General features: G+C 31.5%; 1 protein-coding gene across 1 annotated transcript; it reads right to left on the bottom strand.

Annotated features, from left to right (window-relative positions):
* Positions 1-4,348: 4,348 nt before the first annotated feature.
* Positions 4,349-22,557, bottom strand: LOC107456761 (uncharacterized). Its single transcript, XM_016074706.4, has 3 exons — positions 22,376-22,557; positions 11,735-12,912; positions 4,349-6,818 (listed from the first exon to the last, which is right to left on the bottom strand). The coding sequence occupies exons 1-3, from the start codon at positions 22,413-22,415 to the stop codon at positions 5,496-5,498; spliced, it is 2,541 nt and encodes an 846-aa protein (XP_015930192.1). The 5' UTR covers positions 22,416-22,557; the 3' UTR covers positions 4,349-5,495.
* Between the last annotated feature and the right edge of the window lie 1,598 nt (positions 22,558-24,155).

Here is a 24,155-nt window from a genome sequence, read left to right as displayed (position 1 = left end):
CAATTTTTAATAGACTTAATTATAGCAAAAATTTTAACTTTTTTAAAGAGATATCAGTTTTAGAAATTTTATCTTAAGATTTTATACTATAGCACATTTCTAATAGGTTAAACGAATTACATGTCATTTATTTGAATTCAAATTTATTTTAATGACTCAGTATTTACTAAAAAGATGTAATTTTTCTTTAAAAAAAAGTTGTTATATGGATTTGAATGATTGTTTGGAATTCTTAGAATTTTGTGCATTTGCAATGTACCTAAGTTAGTAGCGAGCGAAGCGAGCTTGGTTTGCGAAGCAAACCAAATGAGATTGCGTAGCAATTTTTGGGGGTTGGTGAGCGTTAGCGAGCAGGGGGCACAGCCCACTAGTTTATTTTATTCTTTGATAACTGAAGTTTTGATATAATTTTAAACTTCAGTGTATGTAAATTAACAAAAAGCAATGAAAAATTCTTACTTTCATTTATATTATTGATGCGTTAAATTTAAACTTTCTTAGTTAGAAATTCACAATAATTGAATCCTAAAATATGAAATGAAGATAAATATTGGAAAGGTTCCCATAAGAAGTAAATTTTCATTAAAAAAGAATTCTAGTGAAAAATCTGAGATTTTTACGATATTTATTTTATTTAAATTATGTCACTTAAAATAATAAAGAAATAATGCCGATTGCATTTCGCACAATAGAAAGCAAATTTTAATACTGAAGTCATGTAAAAAATTAGCCCTTTATATAAGTAATTATATATTTATTAGTAAAATCTTCATTGAACAGGGCTGCCAGTTAAAAGCTAAATTTAAGTGTTAATGAATTTTTTTTTATTCATTTAAATTTATTTTCCACACCACAACATATGGATGTTTTAAAAGTTCATATGCGACGTTACTTTATTCAAGGTTCCCACGGTACAGAAAGTTTTTAAAGTGGAAGCAAACGTGAAATATATCTAGCTATTAATAATTATTTCATTTATAGAAAATATGTTATTTATTTTTATTATAAATAAATATAAGTGGGGAAAAAAGAGCATCATAGAAGTTTAACGAATAATAGTTGAAGTTGGCTGATATACTAATAGTATACTATAGTATCTAAGCCTGTTCGATTGCTGGAGGAAACGGCGAGGAGTTCAAAAACGATCATTAGAAAATCTTCCAAGTTTCAAGATGCAATCAGTTTTAATTTTATATGACATTCTTCCTTAACTGCTATTTGCCTGTCTTATAATTTATTTTTCTATTGAAGTGTAATTTTTATTTATTTTCCTGTTTTCTACGTTTATTTGTCTTTTGCAAACTTTTGAAGGTGGGCGATAATTCACCAAATTTCTGAATACAACAAAAATAAAGGCGTCGGTTCATTAGATTAGAAGATATTATCACTAATAACATAACACTTTACCTTAATAATAGTATAACACGTAATCTTAAAATCTATCTTCTATATTATATAAAACGCTAATACGTACGTATGTATCAAGAAAACCGAGGATATTTCTTTTCTCACGTTTGCAGCAGTTTTCATTTTTAATTGATAGGCTTCGGCGAGCAAGAGCACGTAGTGAGCATCATATGGCTAATCTATTTTATATAAAACGCCAATACGTTTTAATTGATAGGCTTCGGCGGGTAAGAGCACGTACTGAGCATCATATGACTAATCGGGTGAATTCTCACCGAATTATCAAAAAAATTCTCACAAAATTATCTTCATCGAAGCCGATGCTTTACATCCGGCGTTCAGTACTATTTCATATTGTTTTACAACACTTGGTTTTAGCCCTCTGGTGGGAAAGACTTTAAAACAAAACTTACAACAGTTACTTTTCTCAACAACTGAAATTTAGAATAGTGTGATTAAGAAAAATATTTGAACTGTTTGCAATTTCAAATTAATATTGAAATGCACAAATTTAGAATTTTCTACAGTGAAAAGTTTTCGGAACTTCCGTGTTCAAAAAAGTATACAAAAGCTAGACGTTAAGAACGTATCCAATGAGCGAGCATCGAATTGCTTCGCAATCCGAAATGAACTGCGAAAGCAATTCCGGGGGTTGGCGAGCGCGAGCGAGCAGGGGGCGAAGCCTCCTTGTAATGATTTAAATGTTTAATGAAACACGTAAGCATTTTCACTAGTCAGTAACGTTTATCATAGTTCTTGTTTTGAAATATACAGGGTGTTCTAAAATTATCTTTACATCACCTGGCTTGAAATTGATTACAGACTGGAAGTGCTTAGGGCCACCAATGGTGCGCATGTTGAAGTGTACTAAAAAAAACTTTATTAGTTGCAGTAATACATGCAAAAGACAGAATATAAATATCTTGTTTATTTGCGAAGTTATGAATTTTTGAAGTTGTAAGGAGAATTTTGGAACACCCTGTATTGCTTTATAATGATTTATTCCCTTTAATTTATAAAACATAATAGTTTATCTTAAAATATTAATTTAATATATACAAGACGGAAGAAAAAAAAGCGCTTTTTTAGGCCCGCAGACTCCGAATTTATACATACCGAAAGACAAGTACACTTCCGGAAACTTACATTCGATTCGATGATGATTTTTTTATAGTGATGGCAAAATTAAAACTGCCTTAACACGTTGAACGCCACTCTAATTTTTCATGGCTTGCCCATTAGGCCACGTTAAATAACTACAAACTAAATTTGCAATTATTAAACGGATTTTGTTATTTTTTTTAGAAGGTTTATCATGACATATCTGACAAAAGTGGTGCCTCAGTAATGTGCGCGTAGCGCCACCAACCTATTCACCTTATACTGGTTTGTTCTGTGCTCATATACCTGCCATCATCATCAATATTTATCTGGGCGCCTGGGGCCTTTTTCCCATTCGTCTTGAATTGTGATCTTTAGGGTGGTTCTTTCTGGCAATTGGAGTAAAAGGAATTTAAATATTTTGAATTTTAGCTAAAATTACGTCACTACAAAAGTATCATATACCTGCCAACTTTTACGCATTTGGCTAGAAATTTTATTTTTCTACATTTAAAGTGGTAGTGAAATGTATGCTTTCCTATATTCAGGGGTGAAAGCGAGACGGAAAAGAGGAAAGGCTGGTAGTAAAACCATTTCAGTTATAGCTAGTTTTGGGGAGGAGTTTACTTGTTCTTTTTTTAAATTTTTCAACAATATCTACTTTATCTTGGAAAAGAAGCAGTTTCATATATATGCCAGAATTATTAAAGAAATCTTGATAGTTACAGATACTTCATTTTTTTCGAAAAAAATGCTGGAATGAAATATTTTACGTACCAGGTTTTTCTCTTTTCCGTCTTGCTATATAAGGGCTTTCACCCATGCCTATATTCTTTTCCCCTGCTTTTGAGCTTAGGCTCACCATTTAAATTTTATTCACTGCGACGAATGAGTTAGGGCCCCTTCGGGGCCGACACTTAGGTAAAGACTTGACATAGGCATAGGCCTATATTCATTGCATTTATAAACTTAATTTATTACTTTTTGAGTACCACTATTTTTTAAGAAATTAAGCATATATATTAATAAGTAATAGCGCAAGGATACCAACGGCGTAAATATTTGCTTGCTTTTTAAAAGGTATAACATGAAATCAATCCTATAAAGTGGTGAATTATATAAGCCTACGGATTATTTAGAAATGGTGATGGATAAAAATCTACTAAATTGAATTTATTAAACCAAGAATCCCAATCGATAAACTACCACTTTAAAATATATATTTACTGTCCGGAGCAAGTTGGCATCTCTGATAGTGTAGTCGTCAGCAAAAGCCCTTTAAAAAATACAGAGCATGCTTTCTGCCAATTGTAATTCAAATTCCATTTTACTACCACAGGGGAAACTCATCTTCGAAAGGATTAAAAGTTGGCAGGTATATATATATATATTATTGGTTTATGAGGTTTTTACTTACCGTTACTTCTAAATAATTCAAAGGCTTAATTCAAACGCCGCTCGGTTATTATTGTGTCGTATCGCACATTTTGAGAAGTGAGCAAAACTAACCGAAAATCTTCAAAATTTAGTTTATAGTTCTCTACCGTTTTAAAACATATGTCGCATCCGAAGTTGTTGGCATCAATGCAAAAACATAAATTTTACTGCCACTTAAAAGTAAAATACCACTAATTAAATTTTAATGCAGAACACGTAAATATTAGCTACTATGCTAACGTTAAAAAATCGCGTTGAAATCACGCCCGTACGATATTAGGCTGCTTGAGTCAGAGCTCTTTTCATAAAAGTTAAAAAGGTTAAACATCTACTAAATAAACATCGACTTTAGTTTTAATAATAAATTATACTTGTCATAATGCTTGATTCAAAATATATTGCTTTTATTTATATTTATTTATTTCAAATTACAAAACATAACACTGTAACTTAAAACATTGTTTAAAACATCTACTGAATTATGTAGTTTTTACTAATAAATTAAATTTGTCACAATCCTTGATTCAAAATATATTACTTTTACGCATATTTATTTCCTTTAAGCTACAAAACATAGCATCATATCTTAAAACATTGTTTTAAAAATCTACTGAATTATGTACTTTTACTAATAAATTACATTTATCATATTCCTTGATACAAAATATATTGCTTTTACACTGTTTTATTTCTTTTAATTGCAAAATATAACACTATATCTCAAAATCTTGTTTTAAATATATACTGAAACAAGTAAACATTTTATTATATAAATAAAAATAATATTTGTCGTAATCCTTGATATGTTGCTTTCAAACGTATTTATTTCCTTTAGATTACAAAACATAACGTCATATCATAAAATATTGTTTTCAAACACCTACTGAAAAATGTAAGCATTTTTACTAATAATTATATTTGTCTTCATCCTTGATTTAGAATATATAATGCTTTGATACCTATTTATGACCTTTAAATTACCAAACATATTATGTTTTGTGAATACGGAAGCAGAATACTCTATTTTAATCAATTTGTATCTAGTGTCCTATAAAATGGACTGTTCCATTTGTTCAAAAATGAAGAATGTGGTAGTACACGTGTTTCATTATTAAGATTTATTTCACATAAACAAGATAGTTCTGACTACCATGATATATTAATAGCATAAATACTTATTGTGTTTAGCTGAATTCAAAGCTCAGTGTTTGTATTAAGGCTAAAATGGTAAGCTACGGTAAAAAGTATCCTTTTGAAAGGCGATTATGTATTACTACCGCGTTTTGATGTAGACATCATTCATATATCCATTGAGTTTCATGATAAGGCTTTAAACGGGTTAAGAGGGGTTAAAAGCTAGTTGGAAAATATGACTACAAATCGAATGTGTATTTTAAAAGCAGTTTGATGGTTTTTACTTTAAAATAAGTGAATGATAAAATTATATATACATTACATACAATAAAATAAATAATAATTAAAATAACACAATGTTCACATAAAATACGTATTTACATCACAAATTATGCATATGCATACTAAAACTTTGTTCATAAGAGAGTCCATATTCTTTGTTTTGCACTTTTATCAGATGTATAGTCACGGTTCAAGTCAAAATATACATTTACATCACCTAGTGAAGAGTCAGTACTGTCTAAAATGGGTTCCTCTCGGGGCTTCGTATAAGATGAATTGTGGGATACCTTGTCAGTTTTTTCAAGAAACATTTTTGCATCTCTCCACCACTTGTTAGTGTTATTTTTCAAAGCAGCTTTCTTCTTTTCATTGGTATTGGTGTTATCTGTCTTCTTCTTTCTGCGGCTGAAGTCAGTTTCCTTACTCAAATCCTCGAGCTCTCTCTCCAATGAAGAAGTCGTTTTTTCCTTAGACACATCGGAAACTTCATTCTCTAATCTCCACTCCCTTGATTGTGGCGATTCTCTGGAGACGAGAGCAGTTCCCGCTCCCAAAACATCATCATATTCCGGCTGATTATTATTCCATACGGGTTCATCAACATCTGATACGTACGCCCGATTCAGCCAAACAGGTTCTTGAACGGCGGAAGACTCTCGCTGGTCATTCCAGCTTTCTCTCACGGAATCATCGATATCAGACCCCCATCTTTTCTCTAAACTACTTCCGAATTCGTTTTCAGCACCATTCCACAATCGACTTTTTTGATTGCTGTTACTTTCACCCCAATCACCACCTTTAACACCCCTATTGTTCCAATTTCCATTTCGGTTATCGTTCCTTTTAGACCCTTGATCGGGACCCCAGTTTTTCTTACCTTCATTTCGATTTATCTTTCCATCTGTGTTTGGTCCGTATGCATTGGAATCTCCTTGTGGTGAAGTAACGCCAGTCCCAGGTCCTGTTCCAGGCACGCTAATTACGGGTCTCTCGGTAGGCCTTTGGAAACCTGGAGTTGAACCTGGAATAGGAGCAACAGCCTCGTCTGGTGCATAGTTTCCCCCGAGATCTGGATTTGGTTGTCCAATATCCCCACTTCCTGGTACTCCAATGACACCTCGATCACCAACTGGTCGAAGATTTTGGTCAGGCAAATCATTGCGGTTTATTGGTCCTACATAACCAGGTCCATTGTCAGAAATATCTACTGGTGTTGGTGTCGTAAAAGGACCTCCCGCTCCTGATGTCGTTCCTCCGGGATATGAGTCTCCTTTGAAGTTTCCTTGAGCTCCATGACCACCCTTGTACAGATCAGCATTCAATCCATAATACATGGCTGTGTCATCACAATTGAAATTGAACCACCAAACGCAGACAAAATATTGCTGATTAAATATAGTTCCCAATGGACAAAGGAAGGCGTCATGGCGGCCATCAGCTTGGCAAATATGAAATACCTGAAATATTACAAATTGGAAATTATTTCTGCAGTTCTGAAAGGTATGTGTGGAATTCATCTAACTATGCTAATCTTTTTATTTGTAAAGTTAAATTTCATTCTTGCGAATTTTTGTTTCATAAAATGATTAAGGATTATCATTTGAACCTTCGATTTTCGGAGAATGTACACTCTTTAAATTTTTGAATGATTGCTCATAATTTTTTGTATAAGATTTCTTCCTTCTCTGTCTCTTCTTTTGACTATTGTTTTAATTATTTTAAAGCTCATCTCATTTAATGCTGATATAGAATATGAAAATAGTATTACAAAAAAGAGTTAGATTTTATATCTTCTCCTTGTGCATAAGCAAATGTTTATACAAATCCTGTATATTTCCTATCTATATATACCCTCAATATATTTCTACAAATATGTCTTTTCACCTTTTTAATTTCCGATTTATAACTTTTATAATTTGAAGCTCACCTAGGAAAAGTGTGATTTCGATTTTCAAACAACTTTTATGACTATTAAAGTATTATGTTTTTTGAAGTGTAAAAGAGGTTGAAATTGAGGTTTAATAATGAGAATTTTTTAGATGCAAAACATAACCTCTCACTAGAGCTACACCATGGGCTATTGGTGACGTAATGTGGCTTTTTATTTAACAAAATTTTTTTTTAAAAAAACGGCAATCGATTTGCATTATTACTATGAAGAATTTTTTTTAAAGATGTACTTCAACTCTTCAAAGATCTGAAAGAGATGTAATGACGGTAATAAATATATTAAAATTACGATCATTTAAAGTACACAATATAGTATTTTCATGTAACAATCATAGAACAACGTAATAAAATATCAAGATACAACACTTTTAAACTTAAGAGTAATGATATTTTATGTCCAGTCAGATGAGACAACGTCTACTTAGGGTTAAAAGTATTTTGGATCTCTTTATGGGGGCAAGAATTAAATAAAAGCCATGTTACAGAGGAAGCTTGGGCTTGTTCGTCCATACTCATATTTGGCAATTTCAAATATATCTGATAAATTTCTCTCAATTACTTTTAAATAGAGAACATGGGTTCATTTGCACAACTGGTTCACTTTTTAAATAGTCAGCACAGACTACATACGAAGTATTGTGGGGAGGCCTTCTGATGTAGGAGGTGATGGCTCACCTCAGTGTAATCTATGTGATGCTGGACAACTGTGAAAAAGTATTGAAAAGTTCGTAATCAAATGGCATGATAGCCAAAAGATTGGCATTTGTAAAATTTTATGCAGGAAACCAAAGTAATGGATGGACACATTTCTATACAAACTAATTTTAAGCGATATTTGTTTCAGTAACGAATGTTTTGGATAAATTTACATGGCAAAATACACAATTGGTATCATCATGCCCCAAGCATTTAGAGACGATTTTCTTTTACCCAAGTAAAGGATTCATAAAAATGACTAATAAAGTTTTGTTATTAAGTTTTTTCCATCTTTAACACCAACAATTTTGAATTGAATTGAATTTTAGTAATTTTGAAAAAAGGAAGGGAACCTTTAACAATTTTGGTAGCTTCAAGTTTTGTATGGGTAAAAAGAACACCGCTTTTAAATGCTTCAATCGTGTTTATTCGAATTCTGCAAACAATTCAAAATCTTCCAACACATTTGCTCTCAAAGGAAAGATTGTCTGCAAAGAAATGCTCAATATAGAAGTACATCTTAGTTAGTGTAGAAGTGTTTTAATTATTTTATTCAACCCATGAATCATTGCGCAACAGCATCAAGATTGCTAATTAACCCCTTGGGGACGGGTGATTCAGAAAAGCATTCGTACAAAATCAGAATCAAGTTGTAATTAAATAAAAAAACGGTAACTTAAATGTACTCGTTGCTAATTTGACAGACTTACTTTGCTTTTACTTTAATTACTGTTAGTTTAATCATACATATAATCAATGTTAATTCAAAGTATAACTAAATAGTTTTATTTTGAACAAAGTAATGGTGAATTAAGTAAATTAAACAATTATAACTCCGCCCACAAATAAACTGCTGAAGAAATACTTTGATTACCAGTTTTATATTTTTACCCTGATTGATACGGTTTCATGCTGGCACGTATTTGTGACAGTCGGCGCGAAAGGGTTAATACTCTTTTAATAAAATATTTAATAGAGTGGTAGACAATTATAAAACTAAAGCCTTCAGAATTTTTGGTAATATTGTTAACATTTCAAAAAAGCATGTATTCCAAAAAAAGAAAAAAAATGAATTACTGCTGTTCTAGATTAAAATTTTAAAAGTATACCATTAAAGTTTCATAAAAGTGGTTGCAAACTTGTCACTATAGCTACAACTTCGATTTGAAAAAAAATTTACTACAAAAGATTGTAGCACAGATTACAAATATACTGAACCATTTATGTTTGTGGCATTCACGAATGGATAAATTTTTTGAAAAACAGAGTGGAAACGAGGTGGTTTTGCTACTACTTTTTAACTTTTTGTATGAAAAGGAGACAGATCAAAAGCGCATTTTTACGTGACATTGTGCTAAAATTACTAGTCCGGGAAAATTATGTCTTACATGTTTGAATTGTTTGCATGACATAATGATAAAAAATATTGTATATAAAATTGCAAAATGTAAAACAAAACTACCACTTATATTATTAAAGAAATATATTAAGGAATTAAGGCTTCTACTTACGAAGCATTGTATCCATGGGTGAAAGCCCTTAAATAGCATGACGGAAAAGAGAAAAACCTGGTACGTGAAACTTTACATTCCAGCAATTTTTTCGAAAAAAATGAAATATCTGTAACTATCAAGATTTCTTTTATGATTCTGGCATATATATAAAACTGCTACTTTTCCAAGATAAAGTAGATATTGTTGAAAAATTTAAAAAAAGAATAAGTAAACTCCTCCCCAAAACTAGCTATAACTGAAATGGTTTTACTACCAGCCTTTCCTCTTTTCCGTCTGGCTTTCACCACTGATTGTATCACCAATTATGTCTGTAAATAAGTACCTACGTATATTTTCAAATCATGCCTGTATATAATTATCATATTAAAATCTCTTGTAATACAAATTGGTTTTTATTTTATCAAGCGATAAAATGGCCATATATAAGTGGTAGACAATTATATAACTGAATCCAGGGATGCCAACTGCTCCGCTCTCTGGAAAAATTTTAATATAGTGGTAGCGAATTAACATAGTTACGCCTATTTTAAAAAACAGTAACCAAATAATTAATGCTTTCAGGTTGCATGTTATATGATTCTTATAATTTTTGATATTTAGTTTTGGAAAACATAGTTAAAATTAAAAATACTAAACTAAAAATTACTTAAATTTCGTTACCGCTAGAAAATACTATTTTGTAAAGTGGAGCAAATTGGCAGCTCTACGATCGCAAAATGGCGAATTATATAAGCTTTCGAATTATTTAGAAATACTGGTGGATAAAAACCTAATAAGTTGAATTTATTAAACCAAGAATTACACATTAATAAACTACCAGTCGAAAATATTTATTTGCTGTCCGGAGCAAGTTGGCATCTCTGCTGAATCTTACACAATATTTGGTAATTTTGCAATAATTTAAAAGTTTCAATACGTGAAGGAAACTGCGGAAACTAGTAATAGGTGCACCGGAGTACCTGGCCAAAAAGGCCACCTCCGTAAATTATATGATTACAAACTGAATCAAAGGCCATTGATGTTGAAATTATTTGGGTTAGTAAAATAATATGTTAGGTAGTTAAATAATATTGTGGAAAACGTAGATAGAAAGGACAGCACACAAAACAGGGATAACACAGACAGGTAAAAACATAAAATACGTGAAGGTTAGAAAATTTGCTTTTTATATAAGCTTTTGAATCATTTGTAAGTAGTGGCGCGAAATATAACTTTACATTCAAATATATAAAAGAGAGAATAACACATTTAAGCATAAACTTAGCTACCACTAGAAGAATTTTTTACAAAAAGCTTAGAAAGTTGGCAGGCCTGCATTGATGTATAATTTTGTATACTTATTACTAATGATACTTGGCAATTTTTCCGCACAAACGTTACAAATTTTAAGACACTCCGACCCACCCCAATGCTCGCAAAAAATCGGTTGGAATCCTCTTTGTGCTATAAATCAGCAAAAAAAAAGAAGAAAAAAAAACACACAGACACATAATTAATCAAACAAAAATTCTTCGAAGATTCAAAGTTACGTACCACTTTGTTTAATAAATATAAATTCATATAGTAATTCAAAAATTTTAAATGGGAAATTTTGCATTAGATTACCTTCCCTATAACTAAGGTGCAGACTTGCAATTTAAAAATTTGCTTTATGCTGCCAGCTTTAAGATAGCAAAGTATTATTTCCCTGCCATTGGTGATTCCGTTCGTAGTTTAAATGTGGACGGGGTTATAATTGTTTGATTTATTTAATTCACCACTACTTATTTCGAATTAAAAATTGTATGGTAACACTTTTAACACACATGGTTTGGATGTGTTAAATTTAAAGTGAAAGCAAAAATAAATCTGTCAAATTAGCTATGCCCAAACTCAAGCTACAGCTTTTTATTTTTTACCATCCTGATACTTATTCCTTAGGAATACATTAATGACTTGCCCGTCCCAAAAGGGTTAATAATGATCGGTAATTAAATTAAATATAATTTAAATGATTAATAAAGTTAAATATTTCATGAATATAAGTAACTACATAAGTATAACTTTGTAAAGTATAACTATAGTAAAACTATTAAGTACAACTATAAGTAACTATATAAGTAAAAAAACTTTGGTGAATAAGTAATACCTAACAATATAATTTTTGACTATAACGAGTTTCCCCACGAAAAAAAAACAAGATAGTTATTTTTTAATTACAAAAGTTAACTTACTTGACATTGCGCTTCAACGTCACCATAATATCCAGGATTTTCATGTTGTTTGCAATCAAATCCTGTAGTCGGAATAGTGTTGTAGTTTGGATAATCGACACCAGGAGTTCCGGGTATAGAATCTTCTAAACGCCACTGACTTGGGTCATCACCTGCATACCTTCCTTCATCACCCCCTTTGTAATTGCCTTGAGGAACTCTCCCATTATTTGCTGGAAATCCATCGAATCCCCCAGTGTTTTCTGGAACATTTTGACCATAATCCCCACCACTGTCACCTCTGAGATTGCTTTCAATAATACCTGGTGAAGTATCCGGTCGATTAGAATTATCGAGAGGTGGCTGTCCTTGATTCGGGAAACTATCTTGTATTGAATCATCTATTGGCGGTACGTAGGAATCACCTGATGGTCCTAATGAATCTCCAGTTATTGCATTACTGCCATCATCAGGTGTCCATCCAGCACCTGTAACTGCCCCTGGAAGTTGCTGATTGACCCCCTGATCCCATGCCGGAGTTACTTTTACTTGTTCGTCTCTGTTATTCCAATCACCACCTCCGTTTCCCGAATCTTTTATTTGAGAATCATCAGGATTCCAATTACCTCTTCCATCAGCATTCCATGAATCCTTTCTTTGAGCATCATTTTCTCTCCAATTTCTACCAGAAATATCATTTCCTTCATTAGACCAAGAGCCAGGATCTTTAAACTGAGTGTCTTCAGGTCTAAACATTCTGTTCGAGTCTTCACCCCTTGCGCCCCAATTAGCAGTGTCCTTTGTTTGACTATCACCACCTTGAGTCCACGTTTGGTCTGGTCTCTGGTTTCCAACTGCATTTGATACGCTGTCATCTTTAAATTGCGTGTCTGATGGGCCCCAGTTTCTGTTATCTGGCTGATTGTTCCATCTTCCGTCATCCTTAAGCTGGGTGTCTTGTTGATTCCATCCTCTGTTTTGTTGTTGATTCCTACCGCTATCCCAAGCTGCGGAATCTTTTTGCTGAGAATCTCCCGGATTCCAGTTTGCTCCTCTATTGTTCTGGTTCTGCTGTGAATAACCTTGGTTATTATTTGTAGGTCCAGCGTTGTAAGATATGACTGGATCATAATGCCACTGATCCTCTCCTTGTTGTTCCCAATCTAGTCCCGATCCTAAGGAAGGCACTAGCAATATCCCTAAAATGGAAGTTTTATGTTTAAATGTCATGAAAGAAGTAAATATTTTCAAATTCTTATTAATGAATTCTAGTAAACTATTAACCCTTTTGAAGGCCGTGGTAAGTATACTTACCACCACGTTTTACCACTTTTAATTTAGGTTTCCATTTTTCAATAACTTCAGCTTTCTTGAAGTGAGTTTGAATAAAATTGGTAACCATTTGTCACTTTTAAAAATCGTATAAAAGTTGTAAAATACATAATTCCTTTTGAAGTTTGTAGCATTTAAGGAATTTATTTTATAAATAAAGAAAAATAAAAGACAGTAAGTTCCTAATAGATCATGTTAGATATATTTACCACCAAAAAAATGGCATTTTTATAAACTAAATGAGTTTTTTTTTATATCAATTACTGTTCTTAAAACAATTTCAATTCCAAAAATACTTTAATTTACCTTTACTAGAAATAAAGGGCCCGTAAAAGGGTTAAGTTTGATTTTCTTTAGAATTTAAATCCTACACCCCAGATATGCTTAAGCTCACAAATTCCTTAATTTTCAGTTCCTGAATTCTTGAAAAATTTTAGGATTCTTCTATATATACGGTACTATATTTTATTTTCTATTGAAATTCTTTATAGATAATTATACGTATCTTACAAGACTTATCGGACTTTTGTTAACATTTTATTTTAATAGAGTGGGGATACTTCTTTTTCAAACTCTTGAATTAAGAAATTCATTTAAAAGTTATTTCAGCATCACTAGATATAAATAAATTAAACATAGATAAGTAAAGGCAAGGCAGAATCATATAGTACGGTGATGCAAACTTGCTTCGTTTTATCAGATAACGCTTACAGTTGCACAAAATTCAAGTTTATTGTTTTAAAATTATATTTTTGCTTGTTATAAATTATAAGGATTAGGGTTTTCCCTATCATTACATATTGATAATTTAAACTTATACACAGGGCTACCAACTACTTTGCTTTTTGCAAATATTTGAAAAGAGTTACCACTATAGAGTTGGAACAAATGGTGTTTCATATGAACTTTTGAACCATTTACATGAGATGATGTGGAAAACGGATTTAAATCAAATTTACAAAGCAAGGAATCATGCATTGAAACATAAACTTATCTACCACTAGAAGAAGCTTTTTTTCCAAAAAAGCGTTACAAGTTAACAGCCCGGTATACATAGAGTTCCTTTTTATTTCTGATTACCTCTAAGTGAGGCTGAAATAATTATTTTTTTTTAATTTATTGAAACTTTAACTATTAACGCATTGTTGGTGTCTTTTGTAAGAACTACCCAGTGTTGCCAGTACTTTTAACTAAAAACTGAGAAATATTCCTCAAAGTGGATTTCTAAACACCTTGATTAGGAACTTAGCACAGTTGTTATTTAGTATTTTAATTTCTAGTACGTTATATACAAGAGTCATACTCTGAACTATACTAATGTATGTACTACATCATTTTAAGTACACTATGCAAAACTCATACTTAATTTTTAAAATTCTTCAAATAATGAGATTAAAGTTATTAGTTATTACCATACGAAAACTCTTAGTTTTACAGGTATGCTAACTTTCAATGCTTTTTGTAAAAAAAATTTCTAGTGGTAGCTACGTTAATGTTTTAATATATTATATTTTTATCCACTTAAACTTATTTCCGCACCACTGCACATAAATGATTTAAAAGTTCATATGCAACACCAAATAATTTAAACATGTAATCGTAGTCAAAAACTATTTTTAATCGTTTAATCTCATTCATTTAAATTGTAATTAAATGCGACTATATATAAATTCTTGGCACAATTCAAAACAATTGTTTTTTTGACTAAACTTTCATTCCGGTACAACGAAGACTGAAAAATTATTATCTTCACCAACATTTAGAAAAATTAAATTGCAAACAAAATGCAGCTAAGTGTCAAGTTTAATTGTTTTTTCCAAATTGACAGAATACGACTCACAGCAACCTTCTTCAACGGTGATGCATCTAAACATAAGATATGTATGTAGACAGTGATAAAGTGCCTTTTTTTCTATTAAATTTGTATTCCGACTACCATTCTGTCTATCACTAGAATGTTAGTAGTCTACGATGAATACAAACCCTCCAACAACTACGGAATTTCCGTAATTCCAGAAGAAATCATTTTTTCTTGTGGTAGCAAATGTAAAGTATTGATATCTTTACAAATAAGTATTAAAAGTACTTCGTCTATCACTACATAAAATAGTATAAGCAGATAAAAATAAATAGTCAAATATATTGGTGGTTATACAATTGTAAGCTTCGTTGAAAGCTTAGTGAAATAACATTCCAAATGTCGGAGATTATGAAAATTGGAATAGCGCCACAAGCGGCTTCAGCAGACCATTTTACAGAATCAGGACTAAAATTTCCGTTCTAGTTTTTGTCACAGCAAAGGATGAAGTAATGCAGACTCTTTCATGAATAAACTTTCAGACATTTACAATGCTTCCCATACCGAGAAATCTTTGGCAAAAAGATTTTAATTAATCCATAATTGTATTTTGTGTGTTAACCTGGATTTTTGGGAGAGTTAATAACATAAAAAATAAAAACTATATCACAATAATAAAATAAAATAAAACTATATCATTTTTGGAAATCATTAATTTTCTAATTTTTTAATATTCTGTCTTTTTATCTTTTAAATGTATTTTTATTTCTCTAGTATGATGTAACCTCTATCAGATTATTATCATCTCCGTTTTTAACATTTCTGTCTTTTATTCTACTTACTGCTGAAAGTTGTGATACCGACAAGTGAAAAGATTTTTAGCAAAAATAAACCGTTTGAGGATGGTTGATTTTAAACGTCATTTCTAGAGAAAAAAAAAGGATTAAAAAGGATTACTCAAGGGTGGGGATAGCTTGGTTGGTAGGGAGCTCGGCCCCAGTTCGTGAGAACGGGAGTTCGAATTCAGCCAGCCGAAGACTTCCTATGCAGTAAGTGGTGACGGTGGATTTTAAGGGGGGTCAGGACCCTTAAAACTCTCAAAAAATCGATTTTTCAAGAATCATTTTTTTTTATTCCTTGCATTATTCTGCGCATTTTCATATCTTACATTTCGAAATCTTTCAATTGGTTCAAAAGTTATAAGGGTTAGAAGACAAGTCACTCACCAACAATTGCTTTAGTGGGCGTGGTCGCGAATTGCTTCATTTCGGGCTTATCTTATAGTTTCTAATAATAATCTGAGATTTAAAGTGTCTACAACTCAACTCTGCTCCAACCCTTTGCAGATTTTATTTGTTTATATTCGAATTGCATGCGTTTTTTAATCTTAGATTAATATTTGTACATTCGTCTATTAGCTTTCATTTTAGTCAAAAATCTAGTTTCGGTTTGATTTATTTATTATAAATAATCATGAATAATCCTCGTAGATCTGGTCAGAGACCAAAAAAGAGAAGATTTCGTGGAAATCAATTTCGGCAAAGTGTAAATGTGGGCAGTTGCAATGTTTTTATTGAAAAAGAGGATTTTAAAAGTGCTTCTAAGAAAAAGCTTTCGATGTCATGTTCCAGTTTCAAGGATATCGAAACTGAAACTAAAGAGACTTTTGATGGTTATCGCCTTATTGATGTTGCTTCCTTGATAAGTTTTTTCAATAATGTAGCTGCTTGTAGAATTTGTCATGCTTCCTTGAAAATGACTGAGAAATCCCAGTGTGGATTGTTGTCTTCTTTTGAAATAACATGTCAAGCATGTCAGAAAAGGGATGTTTTTAAAAGCTGCAAACTGATAGGAGTGAATAAGAACATTCCAGAAGTAAACAGAAGATCTGTTTTTGCAATGCGGTGCATTGGTGGTGGACTTTCAAGTCTGCAGACATTTTGTTCTGTGATGTGCTTGCCCAAGCCCATAACTCAGAAATCTTATGATAAAATTAATTCTAAAATATTGGAAGTATCAAAAGAAGTTGCTTTGTCATCCATGGAACAGGCAGTTAACGAGGAAAAGTGTCTATCAGATAATCCAAACAGTCTAACCGTCAGTGGAGACGGCACCTGGAAAACCAGAGGTCATACGTCTTTAATAGGCGTATGTACCCTGGTAGGCGGCGAGACAGGAAAAGCTGTTGACATAGAAGTAATGTCGACATTCTGCAAAGGTTGTGCTTCGTACAAGGGTCCAAAGTTTGGCTTGAGATATCATAAGTGGCTATCTTCTCATAAAACAGTGTGCCAGAAAAATCATGCCGGCTCTTCTGGAAAAATGGAGGTTGACGGCATGAAGAGGATTTTCCAAAGATCTGAAGAAAAATATGACGTCAAGTATGAAACATACATTGGCGATGGTGATTGTAAAACTTTCCAGGCTATTTGTGAGGCAAAGCCATATGGAAAAGATGTTTCGATAACCAAAGTGGAGTGTGTGGGACACATACAGAAGAGAATGGGCACTCGTTTGCGAAAACTCAAAACTTCATATGGCAAAAAAAGGCTTTCAGATGGTAAGACGATAGGTGGTCGGGGAAGACTGACAGACGTAACAATAAATAGAATTACAAGTTATTATGGCAATGCAATTCGCCAAAACAGCAATAACTCAGTCAACATGCGAACAGCGATTTGGGCCATATGGGCTCATACTTGCAGCACGGATAAAGAGCCGATGCACTGGTTTTGTCCGAAAGGCGAAAATAGTTGGTGCAGCTATAATAAAGCTGTGCATAACAACAAAGTGCATGAGTATAAGCACCCAATGCTGGTTGCTAAAGTTGTTATGGAGGCAATAAAGCCAATATTTAATGATCTGTCTCATCCGTCTCTTTTGAAAAGATGTTTGGGGGGTAAGACCCAAAACCCAAATGAGTCGTTGAACTCACTCATATGGAAGTTTTGCCCTAAATTTGCTAGTGCTGGCAAAAATGTTGCCGAAATAGCTGCATGTATGGGTGTTTGTGTTTTCAACGATGGAAAAAAGTCTTTGATGTCTATTATGAAACTGTTGGAGCTACAAATCAACAAAAAAGCAAAGCAAAACTTTCATGCTCAAGATAAACTCCGCGTAACAAAAGCTGAAAAGCGAGCTAGTGAACAGTCTATTGTAGCTCGTAGAGTGAAACGACAAAAAAAGATTTGTGAAAATGAGAGAATGAAAAAAAGTGAAGGGGGGGATATGTATATTTCTGGTGGCTTTTAATTTTTAAATGTTTTTTTTTATATTGATTTTATTATAAAATAATAAAATGTAAGAAATTTATTCCTTTATATCTATGTCTTTGAGGTTACTTAGGATTTCTAGATAAACATAAAAATGGATATTGTTATAATAATCAAAATTTTAACTTTGTGGTCATTTTTATAAACAATTTTTTAAAAGTTACTAATTTGAAAATCTTTTGTTTGCTTTTGAAAATTTATTTTAAAACATCATCTTTTAGATTTTTATAAATCTCAAAAATCTATCATTTAGGTTGGTTTGGTTTTTGTATCAATCATTTCTAATGTTTGAAAAGTTGATTACTATTTGACTCGATGCTCGTTATGTGACAAGTCGTTGTGAAATGTTACTTTATTTTGTTTATAAGTCAAATTTAGTTAATGTATTACTGTTTAAGTTGTATGTAGGTATTGTAAAATGATTTATTTTATTTATTTAGGCATTTTTAGAAAAATATATTGAGTGGTATTCGAAAAAAACAAATTTTTAACTTTAAAGTCATTTTTCTCAAAATGTGATATGTTGAACTTGTGCGCACTGCGTACAAAGAACTAATTGATAGAATTGTACGAAACTTTAGGAAAAGTTTTATGATATGGTTTGCTACAACTGGTACCTACTATAAAAACCATTACTCTCTTAAAATTTTTTTAAATAATTGTTTAATGTGCCAAAAATAAAGAAATTTGAAAAACTTAAACTTTTTTAATTTTTAGAAAATTAAAATATATGTATATCAAAATAATATTAGGTAACACAGGTTTAGGGTAATTATAACTTTAATTTAAAATTAGTTTGACATTATTTTGATGATATTTGACTCGTACGCTTTGCGCGCAATGAAACTCACTTTTTCGAAAATAAAAAAATTTCACTATATTAAAAAAAGTCTGTATTTTTTTTATGAATGATTTTTTTTGAATTTAGCTATTTAATTATATTGATAATAGTGCTAGTAAATGATAAAAAAAATTTCATAGCTTTAGGATAAATTCAAAGATAGTTACAGTGTGTCGAAAATATGGTATTTCATTGTATCGTTTAAGGCGTTAAAGGGTCCTGACCCCCCTTAAGTCTGTCAGATCAAAAAGTTCTCATTATTCCCATAATAAATTATGTATCTGGGGTTACTGAATTGGAGATTGATCGTTTCTGCTTCAGATTCCAAATTACGATTAGTGGATGAATGAATGGGTCCGCCCAGTTAACGGGCTGTAACGTCTGTGTGGCTGACGTCGTATTCTTGGCCATAGATGGCGGCACTGCAAAACGAGAAACGAACCCTGCGCCTTAAATCGCTTGGTTTCAATAAGCACTCTTGCTGGTTGGCAAATGGCATTGGAAACAACTACAGGATTATTCTCATAATTTTATTGTCATTTATTTATTTCTTTTTCCATTTATTCTCATTCTCGACACTATTCTTATTGGTCTTCCCAAAAATTTCAGTTTTAATTTTTCTTCACCCCAAAGAATGAAAAGTTTTTACAAGGAAACTTTTCTAGTGTTTCCAATTCCCCCGTTTCAAGCATTTCCCTTATGGAAGATTTTACACTTGCAAAAATAACTAGAAATAGATTTAGAAAAGGGAATTATCTAAATACTCGATTAATACCAATATTTCCATCCAGGAGAACGCTTGATTATAACTAGCTTAACTCGTTCACGCTGGGGTGACCCATCGGCGGGTTACGCTAGATTGTCTCATCGGGTGGCAGAAATGCCAACTGTTCTGGACACGCCAAAATGATTAAAGAAACGGTAAATAATTACAACGTAAATTTTACAAATATTTGACTATTTTTGCTTGCGTTTTAAAAGGTATAGCATGACATAAGTGCTATAAAGTGATGAATTATGTAAGCCTACGAATTATTTAGAAATAGTGATGAATAAAAATCTACTAAATTGAATTTATTAAACCCAAAATCACAATTGATAAACTACCACTTTAAAATATATATTTGCTGTCGGGAGCAAGTTGGCATCTCTGGGGTGGCACACCGGAGTAAAAACTGGTAACAAATAAATTTCATTTTTTAGTTTTTTTCCGGGAATAATAAAAATCCATAACTACCAATTGTTTTTAACGAATGCAATTTTTAGATTGAATTGCTTCTTCGCAGTGATAAATTTCCTTACGGTGAATTGTTATTGTTGAGAATAGATTAACTCCTCTCGAATATTATCTAATATTGAAATAGTTCTTCTACCAGTATTTTGTCTTTTCTCGTACCAGTATTTTTACTTTTCTCGGCGTGTTAATTTTTTATTTTATTAATATTTCAAACATGTTAAAGAATAGCGGTATCTGTCTGGTGAAATTTGAAAATTTATTTATGGCCAATGGTTTGTTGTTACTTTTTTTGACAGAGGCTACTTTTTAAAATACTAGGCAAACTTTTAAAAAAAAATTTGAAAGTTCTGAACAATTATAAACACTATTGATATTAATAATAAAAGACATTTCGCTCTAAAGATATCTCAAAATATGGTAAAAATTACAAGGTTCATTTCTAATAAGAACAATTTTATGAAATCAAAGTAAAATAAAGTAATATTCAGAATATTACAAGATAATAATTTAATTCCAAATGTTAAAAAATATAATAATCTAAACATGATGTGAATTTTCGATTTAAAAAAAAGTAGTGAACAAGTGGAGACTGGCAATTTTTAAATCACCAATTGTTATATTTAGTCGCCCTGTAACCAGTGGTGACAGTCAAATTATCTCTATAGGGCAGTGTTTCCCAAAGTGTGGTACGCGTACCCCCAAGGGTACGGGAACAGTTTACCGGGGGTACACATTCTTATAAGAAATATTTTGCAAGAAACGGAAATGTCAAAAACTTTTATTTAAAAACAAAGCTAGTCATTAAAATTTACAATTACGTATATTTCTATTTGCTATTTTTTTGCAGAGTTAACAGTTAATAATTAGTGGTGTCAACAGCCAGTTGTGATTTTTAACTTTTGAGCAATGTTTTTATAGTAAAAAAAACATTCATTTTTTTATTAGTGGTACACAGCGTTGCGAAAAACTTAGAAAGGATACACAAAAGTCATAAGTTTGGGAAACACTGCTATGGGGTAAAATATTCATAACCACTATCGGTTATAATTATACAGTGTCACAAAGTTAAATACAGTTTAAATACAGGACTTTTTTTCAAAATTCGACTTCTCAAGAACTATTCACTCTATTTCGCTCAAATTTTGTATTTTGTCATGTAAAATTAACGTACTTTAAAATGATGTAAAAAATCTGTATACATTACAAGTAACAATTTTTCGCCTAATATAAAATAAAATAATAAATATTTAATAAAATTTTTTTTATTTTTACGTAAATTATATTTGGATAAATGAATTATATTATTGAGTGTAGACATTTTTAAATTTACATTTTTCATTTAAACTTTCATGCGAGTATGAATATTTAATACAGACGATTCAATGAAGTCACACAGCAAGAATTATGTTATGTAGAATTTTCTTTATGACGTAATGTTATATATATATACAGACCTGCCAACTTTTAATCCCTTCCATTATGATTTTTCCCAGTGGTATTAAAATGGAATTAAAACTTCAATTTTAACAAACAAATAGGTTGTATTTGAAAAAACTTAAGTTGACAACCATGATAGTAACGCATATTAATATATATGCTTAATTTTTGTAAGAATAGTGGTGATCAAAATCATTTAAAAATTAATTTTATAAAAGAAAAAATAGTATATATTTACTACCACTTTAAATATAAAAATAAAATCTCCCGCAAAATGCGGGAGAGTTGGCAGGTATGTATATATAGTGAATGTTGACAATCACATAATCGCTTTCGTAAATGACAGAAATATATACTAGGTCTAGTTAAATGTCGGTATGCCCTACATCAATGTTTTTTTAAGGTCAAGTGCCATTGCCCAGTACGTATTTAACAGATACTCTGAACACTGATTTTTCTCCTTATCTATCATCAGCAGATATTAAAATATCGAATAAATATAATAACGCATTAATCAATATCAAATCGGATATAACAAACATTTCGGACATTCACCAAAGCGACTATGTGATTGTTGACATTGACCGATGAAATTTGACATTCTTTCGATTTTAGTCATTCTCGGTAACATATATGAAAGCCAATCAAAATTGAGAACGCATGAGTGTGAAAAAGCAATAATTTTTAATAATGCGAAATATAATAATTTTTAATAATGCAATATATAACAAACAAATTAACTTACCAAGGTGTAAAAGAAAAAATCCATATTCTTTAATTTTCATCTTGTTTTTTGTACCTAAACGATAACGAAAGATTCCATAACTAAAAAAATGAATATCTTATAATACTGTATTAAAATACGATGCATTTCCTTAAATATTATATCAAAGAACATGCAACAAATGACCTTGTTTTATATGAAACTTCAAATAATAAATATAATTTAATGTGATTTGCGCAAGCACTCAGAGTCGTAAATGTTTTTAATAGAGAAAATATTTTATAACGTTTGAACTAAAAGCTCTTACGATATGTATTAATCTCATTTTACTCAACATGATAAAATACAAAGGAAATACATGGCAAAACTTAAAATTGGTTTAAAAAGATATAAGAAACAAATGGTTTTTATTAACTCAGATCTACTATAAATATTTCTATACTAAATTAAACTTTTGTTGAGCTTTAATTTTTTAAATTTGTTAAATAAATTTGACACATTTTGAAATGCGCTTTTAACACGTTGAGCGCCACGCTGATTTTACATAGCTTGCCCGTCTGGCCAAACAGTAATTAACTACAAACTAAAATTGCGAATATTAGACAGATTTTACTAGTTTAAAAAGGTTTAGCAAGACATTAATAAATAAAAAAAGGAGTGGTGAATTATTTATTACTACGAATTGTTTAAAAATAGTGGTGGATAAAAATCTACTAAATTGAATTTATTAAACCATGAATCACAATAAGAAAATAAATTTTCTGCAATTCCATAAAAGAGTGGAAATTTATTAGTTCTATATTATGTTATACGCTGTCAGCCAGCTGTTTTTCGCGGCCTATGTGAAAGGTCAGAGTCAGCAAGCGGTGGCAGACACAGCCTAAATGTAATTTCAGTGTCAGCCACCGGTTTTTGACGCGGCCTAAATGGAAAGTCCAGTGTCAGCCACCGATGGCTGACGCGGTGCTCAACGTGTTAAGAAAATTGATGCAGCTCGAAAAGACTGATTTTAAAAAAATGTATACAGTTCCAAAGGTAGTAGGCAGACTGAAATTTTTGCTCGTCACTGTTTTGAAGTAAAATAAGAACAATTTTAAAATGGAACTGGAACTAAATTAATTTAATGGGGCACCTACACAAATGTGCTTATGCCCGGTAGAAAAATTTTAATACCTAAAGAAATGATTTTCCTTAAATTGGAATGTTTACATGATAATTTTAAAATATTAACAAATGTAGTGTGGAGAACTTATTGTCGACTAAATCCATAAAAAGATGGTAGAAGTAAAGCATATTTATTGATGTTGTTGTCGCAGACAGTTAAGGTTCTGGTGGTGCGATTGCTCTTGTTTTCCAGTGCCGCTATCTGTGACCAAGAATTCGTCTTCTGGCACACCCATATGTCATGCCCTGTTATACGGCTGACCGATTTATGCGTTATTAATCCAGAGATAGTAATTTTTACCTGAACCAGAGAACGATCAATTTCCAACTCAGTACCCTCAGAGGTATAATTTGTTATGGGGACATGGAGGACTTTGTGATCCTATCTACTTAACGTGCACCAGTCACCATTTACTAGACGATGAGTTTTCTGCCGTCTGGATTTGAGTTCCCTTTCTCAGGAGTCCAGCGCCCTGTCAACCAGGCTATTCCGGTCCCAACATTAAAAATAAATAATAATATTTTTATAGATGAAGTTGCTATAATAACTTCTCCATACTACATTTGTTAATATTTCAAAATTGTTGATATTTTACTTTAAAACAGTGGCATCCATGTTAATAATTTTTTTTTTATT

This window comes from Parasteatoda tepidariorum, chromosome 5 (genome assembly GCF_982258835.1).
Source record: "Parasteatoda tepidariorum strain Cologne lab strain chromosome 5, Ptep-v5.0, whole genome shotgun sequence".
NCBI lineage: Eukaryota > Metazoa > Arthropoda > Arachnida > Araneae > Theridiidae > Parasteatoda > Parasteatoda tepidariorum.
The sequence above is the reverse complement of the archived record's forward strand: the minus strand, read 5'-3'. Positions and strand labels throughout refer to the sequence as shown.

What these genes read in the sequence shown, in the direction of transcription:
- LOC107456761 (XM_016074706.4), bottom strand. Translation starts at nt 22,415, where the DNA reads ATGAAAATTAAAGAATATGGATTTTTTCTTTTACACCTTG. An exon ending in ATTTTTTCTTTTACACCTTG is followed by an intron (nt 12,913 to 22,375) that starts GTAAGTTAATTT and finishes CTTCCATTTTAG; the next exon opens with GGATATTGCTAGTGCCTTCC. An exon ending in ACGTTGAAGCGCAATGTCAA is followed by an intron (nt 6,819 to 11,734) that starts GTAAGTTAACTT and finishes GTAATATTTCAG; the next exon opens with GTATTTCATATTTGCCAAGC.